General features: G+C 35.1%; 1 protein-coding gene across 5 annotated transcripts in view; it reads right to left on the bottom strand.

Annotated features, from left to right (window-relative positions):
• Positions 1–22,889, bottom strand: part of VTI1A (vesicle transport through interaction with t-SNAREs 1A) — a 327,917-nt gene that overhangs the window by 214,898 nt on the left and 90,130 nt on the right. The window contains exon 8 of one of the 5 annotated variants that reach the window (XM_033130114.1): positions 18,637–18,758. The exons of the other annotated variants lie outside the window; for them this stretch is intronic. Coding sequence (XP_032986005.1) covers positions 18,652–18,758 — 107 coding nt within the window. The 3' untranslated portion in view covers positions 18,637–18,651. Of the gene's footprint in view, positions 1–18,636; positions 18,759–22,889 lie in introns of those variants that run through there. 5 annotated transcript variants of the gene reach the window in all.

Consider the following 22,889-nt stretch of genomic DNA (forward strand, 5'->3'; position numbering starts at 1 on the left):
ACTGTGTTTTCTTTTCTTTCATTTTTTTTTCCATAGGAAGTCTTGCTTTGCTTTGCCACAGGGCAAAAATGAAGGAAACAGGGAAAATGACCTTAAATATGAGACCTTCAGGCCGCTATCCATTTCCAAACTCAACAAAAAATTTTTGTATTCGGTTCAGAGTTTGTTGGATTCCCAGATGAATGCCCTGACTTCATTTTTCACAAAAGATGGTCTCATATTTTAATATGATGCTATTCAGGGCAACATTTCACTTTGTATTTGAAAAAGGACCAACAAATAAACTGTATAGTTGTGTGAGATATCGTGCAGTAGGCTTTTAAAGAAGAAATCTCATAACTTAATTATGTCTTTGAATGTCTGAGCACCAAAATGCAGGGAACTGATGATACTAAATGGACATGTTACACAGAAAAGGCAATTCTCTAGGGGAAAACAGACTTTGCAGACCGGCATGTGGGGTTTCAAAGTACAGGTTCTCCCAGGTCCATCTATGCTTCATACATGAAAGCAATAACCCTCAGAAGTCAGTATGCTTCAGAAGCACCTGAAGTCACTTCTTGGAAGTAGAGATGCAGGGGCCACACCTCCAGAGATTCTGATCTGGTCAATTAGCATCGGGGACAGGAAGCAGCATTGTTAGTTAGTAAGCGCCCAGGTGGTACTGAAGCAGGTGTTTACCCATTTTCAGAAGCATGCTTGTAGCAATATCACATCATCACCTTCGAAGTTTTCCCTGGATACCCTCCTTGCTAGTCAGTTCTCATTCTCACCAATGTACGGATATCTGCCAGCAGCATTAAAGAGAACACTGCCGTGGGAGTTGGCTCCACGGAGGAGACAAAATGCCTACCTCTGTTTTCAAAGAATTAACTCAAGAGATGTTCCAACTTACCTTTCAATTCTGTTTTTTATACTAGAAGTCAATTAGGATAATTAAACAGTTTACCTTTAGCATGTGATAATGAAAAAATGTGAGGGAGTTGACTTCAGATGGTCCTTCATCTGGATTGGGTACTTAACTTTTCTGAACCTCAGTTTTCTTATTTGTAAAATGGGGACAATGGCATCTACCTTCTGAGATAATTGTGAAGATCAAATGCAGTGTATGCTCGGGTCACAGAAGGAACTCTGCAAATGGTTGTTCCCCTTCTCAACAAATCTATTATTAGGGTTTCTTGAAGGCAAGTAATTAACTTATTGGAGCTTTATCTCTTGAGAGGGCCTTCTCCATGGCAGAGAAGCACAAAGACGAGGTGGTCAAAGGTGGGTTATAGGAAGCAGGAGGAAAAGCAGGAGGCCTTGGTAATCCCCAAATTGAATAAATAATACAAGTAAGTAAAACATGACCACTTAAGTGAATTTCAAGGAGAGAACATAATTGTTATCTGGTAATTTTCAGTTGTTGATGATTGCTGTAAGGTTGGGGATCTTATCTAGAATTGTCTAACCTTTCAAATGACAATCATTTGCCATCGTTTAGTAAACAGTTCTCTTGGCTCCAAACCTGGAGCACAGGTACCTAGACCTGCTAATATAAAAAGCAGCCCTGTCACATCTTGGTGTGTGTAATTCCTTTGGGGCTTGTAATTTGGTGCTTATATTTGAGACCACACACTTTCCCCCTACCCTGTCCACATGTATAGCATATTTCTCTTGATACCTTAGTTTCAGCTGCTCTGAAACACCTATGAAATGACGCTGGGCCCCAGAATGAATTTTGGGTCCATTACATAGCCTTATTTTAAGTGAGATGACCACAAACATAACTGCCAAATAGTGAAAACCCATTAGTCATTTAAAGATGCAGTAACACACAAAGGCCAATCTAGTTCTGACTACAGAGATGTGTGCCCTACTTAAGTACTACTTTTCAGTCTTTCTCTTCAATTAAAATGGTCCCCCTTTCTGGAAAGATGCAGGTAATCTAAGGCCATTAACAGAGAAACATGTTCTACCGTACCCTTTGGAATAACTGAGTTACTCTTGGATTTGGACAGGTCACCAATTCAGCACTTACTGTCTCATATCATACCACAGAGGAAAGTAAAAGACTAATAATATCCACGATCCGACTTTGTAGATACCCGAGTCTCAGTTACAAGAACCATCTTTCGCAATTATACTACCTTTGCTTTGATACCATTATTTACTATCAGAAAAAAAATTTGCATAAAATATACTACGAAATAAAATACATGTTAGCCTGATACTGTAACTTTCAAATCACTCTTTTACTTCTAATATGATTATTTCCTATCACAGGCTTATTTTTCTTAATAAAATGAAGATAATATAAATGTAAGCAATAATAAATTTTCACATCATGTTATTCTTGGTAATGAAAGATCGCTCGGTCATTCATTTACGAATCCATAAACTGGTAAAAATCACCCTCCTAACAAACCACATTTTACAAAGTAAATTATATTATAAACGATAAAAATGGTATTTTACAAAAATATATTGTGCTACACAGAATAGATTCTTCATTAGTTCCAAGTAAGATTTTTTTCTTACGATAAACTGAGAGATATTACATCCAAATCGGCAGTAAGTTAGCATCAGTATAAATCAGTATAAACAGAGGAAGACCTCAACACATAACTGGCTGAGGAACATACTTTCTGAAAACTTTTCCCTACAGATGCACACATGAAGTGATGGGGTGTCATGAGGCGGCATTTCTGGGCACAAATACCTACGCGAGGACTTGCGTGCTGTGGGGGGATGAGCAGCAGCCACTCTTGCCAATGACAGTCAGGCTTCCATAACTTCTGCCACGTGTTCATTGTAAATATCACTGCTCACGTTTTCTATCACAAACTTCTCCACTATTATTATAGCAGAGAGCAATACCTCACTTTTTTTCTCAATAAATCACTCTATTAAATAAAAAAACACTAATTCACACAAAATGTATTTATGCAAAGAAATAGTCCCAGAGAAGTGTTTTCAGAATCTGTAGAACTATAAAATGCAAAGATTAAAGAATGACATTTAACTCTATACATAAAGGTTAGTTTTTGCATATATTTAACAAAAGTATTTGATTATACTTAAATTTTATTTTCTGACATATAAAAAAGTTAAGGAGCTTTAGGTTGAAATGTAATGTAGGTGTAAATATTATTTTAAGTCTATTATTTTAATGTATTGAACAGTTTCTTAACTTTCATTAGAGAAGGAACAATATTCACCTTGACTTCATAAATTTCTTATGCAGATATGGAAGATAAATAGATTTTTAAATAGATTTAAAAATTTCCAAGCGCATATTTGTGTTAATTATATTTGACACTACAAAGTTACGTTGGTGTTTGTCTTTTAAATGATAATAATTTTAAATAGCCTTTAGTCAAATAACAAAAGATACTAAAATGACTTCATGTTTAAGTTAAAGAATGTATTTCTCCTAGATTTGTCTTTCTCATACATTTACTAACATCTATGGGAGATAATAAATGCTTACCACTTGAAAGAATAACTTGTTTTTAAACAGCATTGAATTTAAAATTATTAGAAAATACTCTAAAAGATCAAAAAATGTTAGGTCTATCGTGCTTTTTTTCTATATTATGCTTTTTTTCCTATATTAATGATAGTAACAAATATTTAAAAAGCCGACAGCCAGTCCTTTTTATTTCCATTTACTCTCCATTTCCCTGCACTACACGCAACACAAGAAATATTTCTTTGACTAGTGGCTCAATGGCGCAGCCTATGTGTAGAAAAGTATAATACAACATTAACTGATGTGTGAAGTACTGTCAGCTGTATAAGTTATGAAAAGGGTTTAAAATTATAATATGGTTTTGAAAAATAAGAAGTACACATGAAAGAATGCCGTTTCTGTTGCATCATGACTTTCACTGCTTTTTGTGAAACTATTTAAAATAAATTGAGAGTAAATCTAAATAACATGTAAATAAAAATGACTGTCATTAAACATGATGCATTACAGTTTTTAATTGGTTTTAAATAACGTCTGAAGAAATTTGACTTTTTTCTATTTCCTCCACTTCCAAAAATCTAAAGAAGCATCGTGTTTTGTGGCTGACTTAATATTTTAATAGCTGTTTCCTCTCAGGTTAACAGAGGACACTGATTTGCAATCTCTTTAAAATAGTCTTTCCCCCAAAGACACTAAATACCTATATTACAAATGTTAAATCAGAAACGTTATTGCAATTTAACAATTGCATTAGGTTTATTAAACAGAAGCCCATTGATAGGAAGGCTAAATAAAACCTGTTCTACTACCTCATGTATGAACTTGATAATACATTTCCTTCTATAAATCTCCTTCAATCAACACATTCTGAGTCTTCAGTCAAATATGGGGGGGCTGTTTTGCTTTAAGGCTACACATAATGATCCCCACATATTTTTAAATTAATATACAATGAGGAAAAAACATATATGTATATTTGAAATTTTAAACTAGCCCATCTCCTCAAAAAAGAAAAAAAAAGAATCATTAACAAAGATCCACAGCTACTAGTAGAGCCTGAGCAAAATCAATGAAACCATTTTTTAAACATGTAACGAAAGCCAGCATTCCTATGTACACAGTTAACTTTTCTGGGTTGTGTGTGTGTGTGTGTGTGTGTGTGTGTGTGTGTGTGTGTGTCTCCTTTAAAAAGCCAAGAGCTATCATATAGGGAAGTCCTTTCCATACATCTCAACTTTTCTCCTGTCATGCAGAGCTGGCTGCTAATCCTAACAGAGAAAAGAACTGTGTTCAAAATTTGCACTCATTCTTCTTCTCATTATTTAAAAAAAGAAAAAGAAAAAAAAAGTGACCCTGTAAATTTACTCAAGCTGTTTAAACATAGAGAAGTGCAATAATACAGACAGCCTCTGTAGCAAAGCGAGTGTTATCAGAAATAAACTGTTTTAGTGACACTACAACATAAGTGTTTTAAATTCACAATATGAGATTATTATTTTTTTAAAGTACTTCCATCACACAGCAGAGGTCTGATCAATTTGACATTGACTATGGAAAATTAAAATAGTGAAGACAAGACCAATGCACTGAAAAATTATTTCTGTTTGGTTCACTATTACCTCACGTTTTCTTTCTATTGCTTTTGGTATATAGAAATCAACAAAGTGTTGAACAAAATTAAAACAAAAGACACTCAAATGTTTATTTTTTTCAGTTACTGCCAAATGATTTAATTTCAAGAGCTCTTTTCATTCCATAAAAGTTGTGGTTACATTTACTGTTTTCCTCCCTCAAGGTCAGATTTGTCAATTAAAAAAGAAAACAAACTAGTTTCAGTATGAAATTGAGATTTTTTTTTCCCTACTCACTGTTATTTCACAAACCACAGACGTTTGACAATTTTCAACATTTTAGTAGATATTTTAATCACCTTAGGCTTTTTTTTTTTTTTTTAAAAAAAAACACCTCTATGGTGTCTAATGTTTTAAAACTATATTGTAAATGTCTTGACAATTTACAAAGCTGAAATATTAAATTGGAGAAACAAAGTGGTATCTTATACCTTGCCATGGAAAATAAATCTTTTTGTCCAAAAACGATTCACAGATATTTTTATGCAGAATAGCCAGTCCATGTCCAAGGGATTATTCTGCTTTGAAACAGAGATATGTATATCCTAAGAAGAACCCCATGAAACAAATTAAAATTAAATTTGCCAGTAGTTTGTACTTCAACAATTTCTGAACTTAATTGTGTAAAAATATATTGGTGCTAATTTGACGTTAATAAATTAAGACCATTAGAGACAGTCTTTCATTGTTGGCCTTCAACAATTGTCAATGACACTATTTTCTGTTTGCATTTCCTCAAGCGTGTTAATGTATCTTTGTTTAGGCTCCCAAGTCGAATGGTCAATGTAAACACAGTCAATGAAACATCAGGACTGGAAAACAAGTGTACAGAGAGGACCTATGGAAAGACCATTTGGTCTATTGCCAAGTATGCAATAAGGCTGCCGCACTGAAAGGCTATTTTAACATTTTTTTATATGATGAATAAATTACTCTTTAAAAAATTCTCCAAATTCTTTGTTTTGCATACAAAATCCACCAAGGAGGAAGGTGGTCTGCAAGTTGAACTTAGTGCAATGTGGGTTATAGTCTTTGTTTGCAGTCTTAACTGGGGATTGTACCTTAGCTACCGTAGTTCAAGCGTAAAAATACTTTGTCTGTAATACTATATACTGTTGCCAGTGACCCTCTAAATCCTTGAACCAACTGTGTCTTCTGGTGTCACAGAAGATAATGCCAATTTATTGCAATGTGTGGCTTTTTTAACTGATTAAAATTAAGCCGTAAACACGTGACAATGGAATTAGCACATTTAGAAAGTCTGTTTTCCCACATCCCATTTTGCGCGAGTGCGGCTGGTCCCTGCAACTCTACGCGGGTGCAATTTTAATGACTTTGCTGGGTTTTGATGTTCTTATGAAAAAAGCACTGCTTGGTGTTTGTGGAGAAGGTAGATATGGGGGCTGAAGAGCTGTGATTGGGAACATGGTGACATCGTTTCTGTTTTCCGATAGGATCGGTGTCATTTTCCTCTCAGCGATAAGACACCTCCACTGACAGTGCCCGATTAGGGAAAATTTTATTATAAAATTCACTTTTATCGAATGAGGATAGAGTGATAAACAGTTCAGCCTCAGGGAAGGAAAAGGAACCAATCCCCCCCCCTTTTCAAATTCCACCTTTTCCCTCTTCTCTCTTTTTCTCCCTCAAAAAAACGATTGTGTTTTAGTTATTATTAATGATACAAAAGAGCTCCCTACAACATGTGATTGCTATGATAAAACTATCTGAATCAAGAGCCACTTAGATGTTGTTATAAAAGAAAATCTATTATATATAGTCACACACACACGCACACACATTAAAAGATAAAACTGCTTTCTAAACACTTCCAATTCTGGAAGTTACCTGGTATTTGTTACTTAGGCAAATATAACATCCTAAAAGAAAATCAAACTGAGGTAATATTGACTCAATTATCCTAAATATACTCACACTTCATATCTTCAGAAATAAACATTGTCAAGCAGAATTGTAAGGTAAACATAAAGAAACAGAACATCATGGCCCTCTAATTCTTGAACAAATACTAATGCCTCAAGGGAGAATATGGGAAAAAAAAAAGGATTGTTTTTAAATAATGAAACATCATTGCTTTTAAATTTTGGTAGTTTAATGATGAAACTTTAAACCTTCAGTGTCAAAAATTTCGTCAGTTAACTCTTGATAAATCAGGAATATTCTGTATGACAATTACTTGAAAGGTCATTTGAGAAGCAGAAAAAATAAGCATTTGACATTATTTGTATAAAAAATTTGTTTTTTCCTAAAGAGAAGTTTATCAAGTGACTCAGAATACTCCTTCTGCCTTTATGAAATAAAAAAGTAGTGTCTCAGAGACAAGAACATCGAGTGGAATTAGTAAATTATGGTACATTATAAAGACAGTTCAATGATAGATTGTTTAAATATTGGGGTGGAATGTTGATGAAACAAGCAACTCAAAAAAGTACTTCTTTATTGATGGAAAATATTTTTGAGGTGGAAATAATGGATAGCAGTCTTTAGTTTGTAATATCTTCAATACATTTATAGTGTATCCCTAAATTCATTCTTTTAAGACATTTTTTCAAGAATGCTTTTTCAAATGCGGATTCTAAGCATGATCTATTTCAGTGTATAATTCCCTGTATTATTCAAATAGAATTTTTCAGTGATCAGTGATCAGAGAATCATGTCAAAATATCTTATTCCCTTTTGAGTTTAGCTTCTACATTTAAAAAAAATAATAATTTTCCGAAATCATTGCTAGGAACTGAAGATGTTTACAGCTTAATGCTGAATAATTTAGTTGTTGTATTCTTATACAACAAATGAGAAATGGTTACATGCTTTACTCATCATATAATAAAGTGGAATACTGAGGTTTACACAGTGACAAAGCCACTATTAACTAATGCCTCTTACTTCAACCATTTCTTACCATACTCCTTGTTTCAGGATTTCAGTGACATAAAATTTATACCCGAACTCATGATAAGGCAACATTATTATACAGCACTCTAACTTTCACTATTAATTTTATAGCCTAAAAACAATTACCAAAGTAAACTTATGAAATTATAATTGGTAAATGGTAGAGAAAAACAAAGCTCAACAACTACAGTGTGCAGTACATTAAAAAGAGAATCCAGACTCATTATTGGCTTAAAATCTTTACCATTAAATGCTTATTAACGAGTATACACCAGCTGCATGGTGAACTAGCAAAGTAGAATATACTTTTCTTAATTATCACTTTGCTGAGTAAAATGTAATATTCTTAAAGAAAACAGACATGAAATGGTGTTTATCAGAGAACTACTTGAATGTACTAAGAATTCCAACACAACGAAAGACAGATAAGGCCAAATCCTAAAATGTCAAAAAGCATTTTAGCATAGCTCCTAACAAGTGGTCTGGGAAATGGCTATCATTATCGTGATGCTAAAGGATAGTGGGAAACTTTTGGGACTATGCACTTTTCTTTGTAATAAAGGAATAGAGCTTCCACTTCTTTCATTCATTCAACAAAATGCCTCCTCAGGAAGCTTACATTCTTCTGGAGAAGGCAAGCGAAAATCAAGTTATGGATTATCCTTGTTGACAATCAATGCTATGAGGGAGGGTCTCCTGATAAGATACAAGAGAAAAGCCACTTTAAATGGAATGGTCAGGAAAATACTTGTATTTTCCACATAGTTCAAGAATAATGTCTTTGCTCTAATCTGTTTGTAATTCAGGAGAGTGTTCTCTGAAAAACTAACCTTAAGCTAGAAACCTAAACAATGAGAAGGAGCTTAGCCAAGTTCCTTACATAGAATAGAGATACACACATCCAACATATGAACGTACCAATGTATATTTTTTAAAAGGTATTTCTGAAAAGTTGAATGTGAATTTTTTCTTATAAAAAATGAGTAAGTATGTTGAAGACCTTATTGAGATTAGGATAAATGCAGTAATAAAATATCTTAAAGCAAAGAATCCTGAATAGAAAATCTGTATATATTAAAGTACACCTATTTCTAAGGTGACCCTCATCTTTTGAACAACTCAGAAGGCACTACAAGATCATACACCCTTGGATGAGTCATCACTGCAATTACCCATGTCTGGGTCAGCAGAGAACCAGTGACAAACTGTTATTACTATCTCACATGTCCCAAAAGCTAGACACATTCACACACATGTGCATGGCACACACACCTACTTCTCAGTGTGTCTCCTCTGGCTAATCAACTGTGCAAAATGGAATGCCTCTGCCATTTCAGACACAAGGACTAACTAATTCTGTCTTCATCTTCTGAAATTTTTGTTTTTCTCATAGGACCCAATAAAGGTATCCAAGTCTGGGGAGCATGAATTCCTTTCTCTTCTGTGACAAGTGACATCTAGAATGGCTAGGTGAATTGGTGGGTACAGAATTCACATTTTACTGAAATAAGCACTCGTCTTTCCTAAGATGGCTGCCTGATTGGTTAGTGGGAAATGGATAGAGTGAAGGAAGAATAGCTGATAAAGAGATAATCCACTGTGGCAACATGGTTGTGCAAGATTGCAGCAGTGGGGGTGCACGTGGGGAGAGGGTAGAAGAGGAAGGGCTCCTTTCTGTTGTTGCATTTGAAGTGGGAAGGAGGCCTGCAGTGAGCAAACTTCAGATAGGAAGAGAAAAAGGTAACATTTTCCCTTCCACCATCACGCTACCTTTTTCTCAATAGTGACTAGATGATGAGGTCTCCAGCTGAAGAACTACAGAATTCCATTTTGACAGCCCAGATTTCACAGTCGGGTTTATCTTCCAGATATATAAGTCAAGGCATTCCTTATTGTGTACACAACAATTAAAGGGAGCAATGTTGCGAATCTGTACTCGGGGAACATTTGGAAGTGTCTCTGTTTCTTACAACTGATTGAGGGTTATGTCAGTATAACCAATGTATGTTTTATGTTCATCCACAATATTCAATCGTTTACAAAAATAAAAATTTGTGGTCAATAAACACTAATATCGCTCAGCTCAATTTAAACATCCCCCACCCCCCACTCCTCTAAATGAATAATTTGGAGAGGAAGGTAGTTCCTAAGCTGATGGTGGTCTGAGGTCGCCAGTTACGGAAGCACTTAAGCGCCCATTGGCACAGCAAGATTCAAAGCCCTGGTAGGCTTCAAAGAAACACTTTTTTTTTTCTTCTTCTAGAACTCTTTGCTTTCTAGTAAAGCTGCAACCACAATGTTCTCTCTCTTAATGCCACCATAAAAAATCAAAACACTTTAAAACAAATTGATGTACTCTTTAATACACTCATCGCCTCATCACAGGACCCTTGCACCCTGCATGGTGACAACCGTCGGGATGCATACCACGCGTCTCTCTTTGTTGCCTGCTTCAATGCTTAAAGAAAAATTGAGTGTGTCTCTCAATGGAGATATGGGCACCTTTGATTGACAAGACCTAATCAGCTTATCTCTTCACTAAGAAAGTTGGGGCCTGTGGAGCTGGTATATGCCCAGCACTGAGTGAACTTTTCCTAGCCAAACCCTCGTAGGCCAGGTCTCGGATTCTGCTTCTCAAAACTGGTTCAGATCAGTTCTTACTGGGCTATTTTCATCTCGCTAAACCTCCATAGTCTTCATTCATGATGGTATTAGAGTCAATTTAGCTAGATGAATTGCTTAAAGTAACGGTTACATGATAAGTCTACGACAAGTATTTATGTACATTGAACCAATAAGCTATCTTTTCCAAGCTCCCAGTATGAAGTAAAAAGTAACTTCTTCTGAACTATTATTTATTTCTTTTAGATTACTATTTATTAAAGGGAATGGCTTTTAAAAAATTAGATGACAGGGTCCTCTGTATATTAGATAAGAAACAGATTCCTTTAATAATTTCTGCTGATTAATAGAAACATTGGGTGTTCAATTCCTTGGGATGGAGCCCCAGTGCCGACACAGCCATAATCCATTTTCACCATTCTAGTACCTTCGGTCACTAATTTGCTCATATCAGACACACACTAAATGTGTCGTGAGTGATTTGTGGGAAAGAACATAAGGCAAAGAAACACACATGAACTGGATTTTTTTTGGGGGGGGCAGTGTGGTGTACACACATGTGCACATACACATATTTTCTTCTTCGAGTTTAATTGTATTTTCCACATAGGTCAAGAATAATGTCTTTGTTCTTATCTGTTTGTAATTGCTATGTAAAGGCCAAACTCAAGAGTTGAGGTGTAAACAAAGTCATTAAGGAACGACACACTTCTTCCACTACACAATGAAGACTTGGAATGGAAGACTCTCTTTATAGGTGCCTTGGTGAGAATATAATACACAGTGGACATTTTGATCTTACCTTTCATGTGCAGTTATCTGAGGAGAGGGATGGGCACACTAGACAAAGCAAGATTTACAAAAAGAACTCCAATAGTTGGGAGACTTTTTGAAATGACAACAATTTTCCAAGTATGAAAAAAATTATATATATATATATATATTTATTTATATATATATATATATATATATATATATATATATATATATAAATTTATACCTCTTGCCATATATAAGTGGTCATTAAAACAATTCGGCAATGCTGCTTTCAAACTGCAATACTATACCTTATGTATTATAATCACCTCTATAAAATGAGACAATTTTAAACATATCCCCAAAATGAAGTTTTTTACAGATTATAGGAAATCTTGAACAATGTTTTTCACTCAGATTGTAGTCTTCATGCTGTAATTGCTTTATACAAAACCGACTCCAGCCTTATCACTCAATAGTATCTTCACTGCTGAACATCGGAAGATAATTTTGCAATAAAATTTAATTTACAGAGCTTATTTTCCACTAATCTCCTAGCAGAGGAAAAATGAAACATGCCGAGGTACACACTCCAAGCTATGACCCTAATGGCATTTTTTATTTCTGGAATAGTAAGACCCCAAACATATTAATTTTATCATATTGAAATGTTGGCCTATTTTAATTGTCATAACTTGTATCCTAGAAAAAGAAGTAAAGTAGGTTATAGGAACATGTATGAAAATAAGCCTCTCTAAGTGATAAAGTTCCCCTGGGGTAAGCATTTTTTCCCATAAGAAAGGAAATACTTAATATAAAAATTGGGGGCTAGTAAAGGTATTGTATTTCAAACTATTAATATATCAGTAATGGACAATAATATTTGAGATTTTTAAATAAAAAAAAAATTAAACCGAATAGCAATAAATAGGGACTACACATCAAGATTCAGGGTTCTTTGTAAGATAAAAAAGTCAGGTTTTACACCTCTAAGGCTCAACGCAGCTCTGAAATTTAAAATTTTAAATGTATAGATACTGTGCAAACTTCGGAAGAGTAAATTAATAGCAGAAGGTCTATTTCTATAGGCCATTGGCCTTTATTTAGCATTTATGTCCTAGAAAGCACTCATCTCTTGAAAAAAGACCGCTTTTTAAAAATTATTGAGGACTCCATGACAAGGAACTAACATCACTAACCAGGGTAAGATATAGGCCAGTCCTGTTGCTCAGAAATGAAATAGCTTCATTTTTGCAATGGTGGAAAATACTGAAAGAATCCTCATTAAAACTCAAATTCTTCACCTAAATGGTTACATATTTTCAAAAAGAGATGAATGACCATTAATGGGTTGAGAGATTAGTGCTTTATTCCTGGACTGATTGAGACTACCACTTCCTAAACCAGATTTAAATTGCACTGCCTCCTTCTAAAGTTATTTTATAACAAGGCCAAACGTGATACTGAATCATTTATGAGGTTTTTAAGAGTTGAAATATCAGAGTCATATATGTGCAGAAGTATTGTTCTGACATTTGAATTTCAGCAATAGGCAATTCTGAGACATTTCCAGTTATGCAAAACTTGACATTTCCATGTTAATATACAAAACAAGGATGATGTGAAAAGCCACTTCTCTACCAATACTTAAAACTTAAACACTTAATAAAACTCTAGAAGTACAGGTCTCTAAAATTCAAACCCACACAAGAAGTCCTTACCCAAAAGCTTTTAATGTTTATCCACATAAAAAGTACAGGCTGAACATTCGTCCGCACTGACTTTTTTCATTTCTACATGGAAAAGCGGAAAACACTATTAATTGCTTTTAGACCACTTATGTTCAATTTAACTTGTTTTATTTTCCACGTATATATGCCAGAATATTTCTGCTATGAGCTATAGATTATTTAAGATTGTTTCTCAAATGTTAGAAGACTATATTGAATAAAATATAATTAAGTATATTTCACTTTCCTGAGCAGCATGAATCTCAGCCAGTTGTAATTGTGTAAGAAACTAAAAGGAACTACTCATGAATGATTACCATGTTTAATGTTTATCTCCTTCAACACCAAAACTAAAAATGTTTTGACATTATGATCTCTTGGTAGAAATGGTAAAGACATTTTCCTTTAAAAAGCTGAAATAAGTAGGGTAATGATGAAGAACAAAATGTATAGCATTTTCAAGCTGCAAATTAACAAGCAGATATTGACTTTTCTTTGAGGTCAATAACAGCTCTTATTGATCTAAAAAGTTAATACCTACTAAGATCAATATAAGATCTCAAGGGTCACCAAATCTGGATTCAAATTTCCACTTCCTTTCACATATAAATATTGCTGAAATGGGTACAATAGTGTTTGCAGAAATTGGGAAAAGTTATAATGATGTCAGAATAATCCAAAAAAGGAGGCCAAGGAAGTTAAAAACATAAAGTTTTAAAAGTCTGTTACTATAGAATGTTCGGGGGCATTGACCTTTAGATATAAACCCTGGTAGTAGTATACAATTGGGGCAGATACATAAGGAGAATCAAAAATAATTGAAAATTATGTTTTTACAAGTGTTTTGTCTCTTCATGGTATTGACATATGGAATCTCTCTCTCTCTCTCTCATTGTATGTATTTGAGAGATTATGATGTGAAATAATCTTTCAAAATATAGAGGGTACCAAAAAATGGGCACACATTTTAAGAAGCAAAAAACTGTGTTAAAATTGTAATACTCAATATATATCAATAACAAAAGATGAATACAAGTCATGTGTATACATTTTTTTGGCACCACCCCCACCTCGGTAGATTTTAGGCATTTTTAAATATAGAGAAAATTCTTCTTTAATTTTAAAATTCAACAATAACATTTTGGGAGATTTAGAAGAGCGAAATATTATCTACAGTCTCAATATTCTTACAAAACCATTTCTATCATCATCATATAGGCTGTTGTATCTTTCTAGACTGAAAAAGAAATATTGACTACTGACTATCGTTCTTCTCATAAGTAAAATGGCCTACTCTTTGTTGCTCACCTTGAAGACATGGCACATGGCAATGGACCACATGAATGTTGGATCCATGTCCCCATATACTTGTATATCAATTATTTCCTGGAGTCGTAAAATTTTGTGATGTATTAGCCTGATCCTTTCTATAGCCAAATAGAAATTCATATTATTGTTTTAGAACTACTATTAGGTTGGTGCAAAAGTAATTGCGGTTTAAAAGATTAAAACTAACTGCAAAAACCGCAATTACTTTTGCACCGACCTAATAGAAGCACTGAGGGTGGGGGAAAAAGAAACAGGAAGCAAACATTCCTAGAGCATTTACTAGTACCAAAACCTGGGCACGATGTTTTAAATAGGCACAGGTTCCGTTTCGTACTGTAGGAAAGGCATAATTATCTATAGTGATAATCAAAGTTATAAACAAGAGGCCAGGTCTGCAGCAGTGACAATATTATACTAGGGGTGTTCAATAAATATGAAGAGTACTGTGATTGCAGTGTACTTTTTAAAAAACAAACTTATTTTAGAACAGTTTTAGATTTACAGAAAAATTATAATAGCCCAGAGAGTTCCCATATACTTAACACACAGTTTCCCTATTATTAGCATTTTACATTACGATGGTATATTTGTCACACTTAATAAACCAATATTGATACTTATTGTTAACTAAAGTCCACACTGTATTCATATTTCCTTAGTTTTTGTCTAATGTTTCAGGATACCACATTACATTTAGTCACTACATCTCCTTAGGTTCCTCTTGGCTGTGACAGCTTGCAATGTTCTTTAAGCATATACTTTAGAAATGGTATAAATAAATTTGCTGACTTGTATTTATTATCAACACTGAGATGAAAACACATGCAGCAGACTTATCTTTTGTTACAGATTTAAGGAATATAAATTTGAGAAGTGAATAGAGATAAATTCTTGGTACAGAAGAAAGCAAATGATATTGACTCTTTAACGTATCTATTAATAGAACATAGACAAGAAACTTTCACTTGTCCCAAATTATAGAAGAGTACAACCACTGACCGGACCCATAAGCCATCTACTCTTTCACCACTCCCCATTATATGGTCACTAGCCAGGGTTTTAATTGATGGATTCTGAGGCAGTGAAGTGGGCAAGGAATAAACAGCATGGCAGAGGAGGATAAACTGCCCATCTGCACTTGTTATTTCTCTTATTTACTGGAAAGTTGTGATTAGAAAGTGGTTGTCCAGTTAAAACTACATTTCCTAGCACCTTTGCATCTAGGTGGCACCATGCACCTAGCTCTTGCCAGTGAAACCTATGTGGAATCAGTGTGTCACTTGCTGCCTTTGGGGCTTTAAAAGTGGGTGTGCTTCTCCATTCTCTCTTTGCCTGGCCACTGGCTACGTGCAAAGGACTCCAAGCCTCAGAGCAGGGCAGAACCACATAGCAGGAGAGACCTGGATTTCTGAATCACCACACGGAAGGCTGTCTGCTCAACAGGAACACTTGCATTGAACTGTTCCAAAATGAGAAATAAACTTTACTTCATCAAGCCACTGGGCTATTTGGGGTTTATTTGTCATAGCAGCTAGTGTTATTATACAAAGTAGTACAAATGGAAACTAACTTTGACCACCACAATGGACTTAATATGGGGTGGGTGTTTTATATAATTTACCTTATTTGCCTGGACTCTGCTCAAGTTAAATACTATAAGATTATCAGCAGGTTACAACAACCCCTATAGAGAAGACCTGCAAAATTTTTTATACATTAGGGAGAGAAGATTTGGAAAGACTAAGGAATTTGCCCAAGGTCTCCCAGTTATTGACTGGCAGAACCAAGACTTGAACTCGGTTGTGTCTAGTTACAAAGCTCCACGCATGTTCCATTTTGCTTCACTGCAGGTGAAAGACAGGTGACCTGACTTGGCGCTTGGATTAAAAAATAATTCCTATGCATTTTATATGTGTAACTTTTTTTTGTTAATCCTCAAAGGAGAGCAAAAATTGTACATGCATTCTCCCTACTTTTTTATGTGGTAGACATGGAGTCCAATTTACAAGGGGTGGGTGTGAGGCGATTAGTTCGCTTGAATTGGTTAGCATTTTCCAGATCAAGACATTATACAAAAATGCCAAAGAGAAAGATACACTCCACCTTTGTAACCTGCTGATAATCTTACAGTGTTTAATTTGCACAGAGTCCAGCAACTCACAGAGGGCAAGAAAGAACTGTTTCTCCACGAGGTTTACAGTTAACAAAGGAGAGAAGAGAAAGACTGACTTGTTCTCACAACAGTATGAATTTAAAGAACTATATGGGGTGTGCATTCTACAGGAAGCCCGAGTAGGAAGAAAAATGAAACACTGTACCTTGTACACAGCAATAAAAATGAGGGGATTCATTGTAGTAAGAAAATTCACAGCTGGTAGGCAATATCAGTGAGGCAATAAGATATTTGGTCCATCTTCATCCTTACCTTTTAGAGTCATAGTGTTTTAAAAAAAAGGTCTCCTTTTTATATTAACAAAGTCACTCCAGTCAATCTCTTTAACTCACCTACTTGAAAAATTTAGATGACTTTGTAAAGGTCCTACGCTAACACCAGTGAGAAAAATTGGTGCATCCTTTAAATTTGTGCAGCCTTCTTATGACAGAGGTTTGTTTGTTTGTGTGTTTGCTTGTTTAAATAACAGCTCTGCACAGAACATTGAACATTATAGAGAATTCACAGATATGCTAATGAGAAGGGGGAAACAAAAAATACTGACTCCTTCATGAAACCAAATAAAATTTAATAGCCCTTCTGGTAGGTGAAAATTGATGGCACTGGGGGAAGTATTCAGGGTATCATTCTACTCCGTCCAAACAAATAATTTTCATTTCAAATAAGCTAATTTATTGATGGATACAATGAGGTGACAGATGTAAAAGGAGCCTGAAACTTTCAAAGCAGATTATACAATGTTATTTCTAATATTAGAGTTTATTACTTTCAGCACATATTACAAGGTTAAAATTGACCGAAGTTTATATAATTTAAAGCATTAAAAACGTCCACAATGCATTCCATAAAAGAATTCCACATCTGACTATTAAAGTGTATAGGTTAATTGGGGAGGTTACTCTAATAAAAATTTGAGGGAAAAAGTTTTTAAAATACATGCTAGCACTTTCAACCATACTTAATAACGAAGATGAACATTAGATAGTCCATAGGACACACTCTAGAAATTCTCATAAGCATTTGCTCCAGAGCCTGTCTTTGCTCATGGCTTCCGACTTCCTCTTCTTTCCCCTCTATTTCCATAACGCCCATCTCTTCTGAGTCTTGCCCTGTCACAATGAAACAGACTTAATTCCTTCCTCTCCCTTGCTTCAGAAACACTAATTATGTATATTATGGGGACTTATAGGTATATATTTCCCCAACAGATATTTTGCCAAGATATTCCAACTTATTAAAGGAACTTTATATTCTAAGTGCCTAGGACAAGAGACAGGGTCTGTTCCTCTCTAAATTACATAATATCTATGATCCCTTTCAGGATCATAAATACTAGCATGACAGACGAAAGAAAGACACCCCTACCCGACTCCCAAATTCAAATCTTGCTAATGATATTAGTTTAAGGCAGTATTTTTCTTGCCATTTCAGAGATCAACTTAGCCCAGTCCCAGACTAATGAATTCTCATTCTAACTTCTTGGGAGCCAATATTTGTTTTCTGAATAAATGTTCAGGTTCCACTGTGCTCTATTCAAGTGTCATGCGTGGCAAACAGCATTGAACATGGAAAGAAAGAAAATTAGCTCCGTTTTAAAGGTGCATTTTATGGTGACATAAATGTTAACCTTTTAACGTGCACCAGCACCTTGGACAACTGATTGTGATGGGATTACCTACATGGAGGGTAATGGTAGGATTACCCCAAAACATGCTTATTTTTCCTCCAAAGGGACAGTCTGCAAAAGCTTTTTGCCTTGTCTGGCTTTAGGGTGCATCCTTCCTCTCTCTAAATAAATAGATATTTATTTAGCTATGACTTAGAGTTTATATCTCAAGATGCAAAAGGGCAACACATGAATGATGACCCACCATGACAGTCTCTTTGATAATGACTTTACTTGGAAAAACATATTCTTCAATAAAAAATTATTTTTTAATGTTGACTTTGTTCTCTGATGGCAACGATGGAAAACACTGTAGCCCAACAGGAAACACAGACGAAAGCTTCAAATGTAGAGCACACACAAAAAAGGCATTTTTAAAGCTCCCGTCCATCAACTTTTCCACTTGATATAAGTCGTATACAAAGTCTTAGTCCACCGAACCCATGCTGTGAAAATTCTGTAGTATCCACCTCAGAAAACTCTGTTAAATACATAAACACTGTTGAAAAGAAAACTTCTGGGCACTAGAAATCAGACTCAAAGGGAAAATAAACCTGATTAAAAAAATTCCCAAGGAAAGTTATATAAGCACAGAGCAACAAGGTCATAAGCTTAACCGTCCTTCACTGTAATATTTGAAAGTAAATTGGCATTCTAGTGATCTGCTTTGGTCGTCATTCTTTTTCTCGCCTCACAGAGATGCAACAGAGCAAGAATGGCTTCACGTGTGTCTTACAAACCAACTGGAAAAGTGAGAGTCATTATGGGGTAAGACACCTTTAAAAATGAGTATAATACTTTTTAACGGAGCAAGGATTAAAAATGACCCTATGAATTCACTTGGACCACCTAAGGAGAAGGTTCTCCAAATAAGGTTTAAAAGACATCCTTTTCTTACCACTACCAAGGGCACATATACCTCAGAGAACCTCACAAAGTAAATTTAGGCACAACTTGAAAACATTCTTTAAGAGCTTCACCCAAATGACAACCTCCTCTGTTCTTTTCAGAGCAGAAGCACAGCTTTTTGAGATGTAAGACTTAAATAGGATTGTAATCATAAAGTAGGTGACAGCTACACATTAAAAAAGATTATTTTACCTCTGGGTAGACTTTTAAAAACTTGTAGGACTTGGTCAACTACTTCTCAGCATTAAAAACAATGCATATTTAAGCAGAGACATCTTTTTTTGGGAAAGCATAACCACACACTCCACCACCGAAAATAATGAATGGAGAAACTTTTTCTAAAGATATCTTTTTCTGTCAAAAGTTTACCATTTCTAAAGAAAAAATATTTTCTCCAAAATACTTAGACTTGGATAAAATAGATGGTTAAAATCAACCCAACTGTATAATCCCATTTTCTGTTCCTATATTGTAGAACAACAAAAAGAGTTAACGTATTATTGTTGCCATAATATGGACATTGCAGTGCCTTTTGGAATTCTAACCTGTGCCTAAAGAAAATTACTTGATTTAAAAATCTGAAGTGTTTATAGACATAACATTTTTTAACATTTTCTACACAGATAACCCAGGACTGAGATATCTGGTTAATCTCGCTCTGCATCCCCGAAGCATCTAACAGAAGAGCTCAATGAAAGCTTGTTGAATAAGTGAAATAAAATATTTACCTTCTTTCACATACTATTACAGAATCAGAAATTTAGTCTTCTAATATTTAGTCCCACTAATATTATTAGAGAGTCAGAAATTTAGTCTTCTACAAACTGATACCAGTTCTAAGAACAAGGAACATACAGTTAATACTCGTTGGGTCTCTTTTCCCAGGAGACTTATAAATGACTTACCAGTAAGTAGAGGGAAAAAACCCCCCACAACTTTCTTATATTTATTTCCTGCAAGAGATGTCAGCTCAGTTCCAAGCCAGCTTACAACTTCAAAAATAGTTTTACGCATTCATTTCTGTCATTGTGCATTGTTTTACCCATTAAACTTTTCTGTAGATGATAAATGAATACATTAAAGGATTTGTATTTTTGCATCATGCTATTACATTGTACATAATGACACTAATATTTCTCAAGAGGAGAATCAAGGGGGAAAAGAAGATGGAGAAGAAGAGAAGATTAATAATCATGAGGAGGAGAAAGCAAGAATATAGGAAAATGTCACTAACCATGGGCAAAACTCCTGACATGACAAGGAAAACAACTGGCTTTGAGTTTGATAAAAACTTTGTCTCAATAGATACGTCTAAAACTGATTAAAATTTCTAAATGAGTTCTATAGTAAGCTGATTAAAATAATAATAATAATAATAATAATAATAATAATAATAATAATAATGTGAGTTGAAAGAACCAAAAGATAGAATGTGATAAAGCTGCAGTATCGTGCTCTTATACCATAATCCTCATATAACCTCATGAAAGGCTCAGGAAAACTCCATTGGTATTTCAGCCAAGACTTTGAGACGATTAAAGATATAAAGGAAGCCACCTCACATTTTAAATGCATTTGTTCAGATTCTTTAAAAAGTTCTGAACATGAAACACATTTTGTTTGATTTTGAAAAATATAAGCTGATACCACTATTGATTGCTTTTCCCCTAAAGAGATAGGCAAAGTAGAAAGAGAAGCAGTGGTGTATATAAATGATCTCATTCTCATGCAAATGCTACAATTCTAAGAATTATTTGTTTTCCACAAGAAAAAAAAAGTGCACCATATATTTCTCTGGCTATTAGGTCAAATGAATTCAAATTTTGATGATGTAATCATAAAAAGCAAAAATAATCCAGCCTGTGAAAGTATGTTCCTAATATGGTAAATGTCTGCAACTTAAAATTAGATAACTATAATATACCATTGAAATATTGAAATTAAAGTAAAATTCATAATTTCATTTTAAAAAATATTTGTAAAAGGGTACAAAGTTTGGTAAAAGAGTACAGACTTTCAACAACAGGATAAATAAGATCTGAAGATCTAATGTAAACAGGATGACTAGTTGCTAATATTGCATTATATAGTGAAATTTGCCAAGAGTGTAGGACTTAACATTTTCTCACAAAATAAAAAGAAGAGAGAGAGAGAGAATGTATTATCATAAACTAGGTTTTAAGCTCAGATTTATAATTACAGGTGTCCATTACCTGTTGTCTGTGTAAAGGTACAAGAACTTTTTGTCCCCATTTGTTTGTAGATATACTTGAGGAATCTTTGGGGTCTTATGCCAATTGTTAAGGAAATTAATAATTTCAAGTTCCTTGCTCTGGAATGCCTCTTAAAATAATTTCTCTGCATCTTCACCATCAAATCCCTCCACTCATTTCAATGGGTAAAAGGATCAAATCTTGGATTACAATAATATATTCCCTGTCATGTCTCCTGTTTCCACTCCTTTGCCATTCCACCCCTACAATCCCCATCCTCCACAACTCAGTTCAGGCACTTGCCTGCCCTCCAATTGCATTACACCCTACTTAGAGACAAGTTCAGACCCCTTCCAATGCCCTAAAGCCCCAACACTACCTGTGGCCTGTTCGGCTCTAATCTAATTGTATGCTGTGCCCCCTTGCTCACTTCACTCCGGCCATATTGGTATTCTTTCTGTTTCCTGAACACTCTAAACACCTTCTCATTTCAGAGCCCTGGGTTGTTCTTCCCTCTTGGAGTCATCTGCCCCAAATTTGCTTATTGATGGCATGTCTGCACCGTTCCAGACAGCTCAGCAAGCACTTCCCTGGGAGGTGTTTCCTGACTAGCCAATCTAAGGTAGCCTTCATTAGTTACTCCTTAATACTCATCACTTCCCATTATCTGAAAGGATCTTGTTCATGTATGTAATAATTGAAAAAGACATCTCATCCTGCCCCGTTCCCTGCCCTCATACATAATCTGCCTGAGAACAGGGACCTTGGCTGTCTTATTTACTAGTGTATCCTCAACACGTGGCACACAATATTCAATACTTTGTTTTTGAATAAATTATCTGAAAAGGAAATTAATAGATGTAAGCACATGACATATTTTGACCACAACAGATCACTTTGGAAAACCTAGGTACGTGGGATCCATTCATTTTTGGGTGGCCTACTGGTTAAGAGCATGGCATCAGACGGTCCGGCTGTACTACTTCCTACTTTGATTATAAGAGTGGGCAAATTACTTAAATTCTCTGTACCTTGTTTTCTCATCCATAACATGAGAAAAGAGCAATCACGGCATGGGGTTTTGGTGACAATTACATGATGAATGCAGAGTACTGAGAACGGTGTGTGGCCCATATCAAGTGTTCACTAAATAATGTATTATTTCTACCTATGGCCAGTCACTATCTGGGGTGGGGAACCTGCAGGGACTTGGGGGAAAGATGGAGCTCCTCTTCTTCACAGCGGGAAGGCTGGTGAAAGTATAGCACCTTGTTGTAGAGATCAGTGACCAAATGGAACTTCAGAGCTGGGTGGCCTGAGATGACTGCTGAGAAAAGGGTACCAACTCATAAGGTTTGGGTACTCAGGGATGGCAGGGCCCAGGTGAGTATATGGCATAAATGACTATTCAAAGATGTGACCCTATGAACTGTAGACAAACGCTCTCATGGTTCCAAAGATGTACTGCCAGGTGTACTGGACCCATGCAG

This window comes from Rhinolophus ferrumequinum, chromosome 16 (genome assembly GCF_004115265.2).
Source record: "Rhinolophus ferrumequinum isolate MPI-CBG mRhiFer1 chromosome 16, mRhiFer1_v1.p, whole genome shotgun sequence".
Taxonomy (NCBI): Eukaryota; Metazoa; Chordata; class Mammalia; order Chiroptera; family Rhinolophidae; genus Rhinolophus; species Rhinolophus ferrumequinum.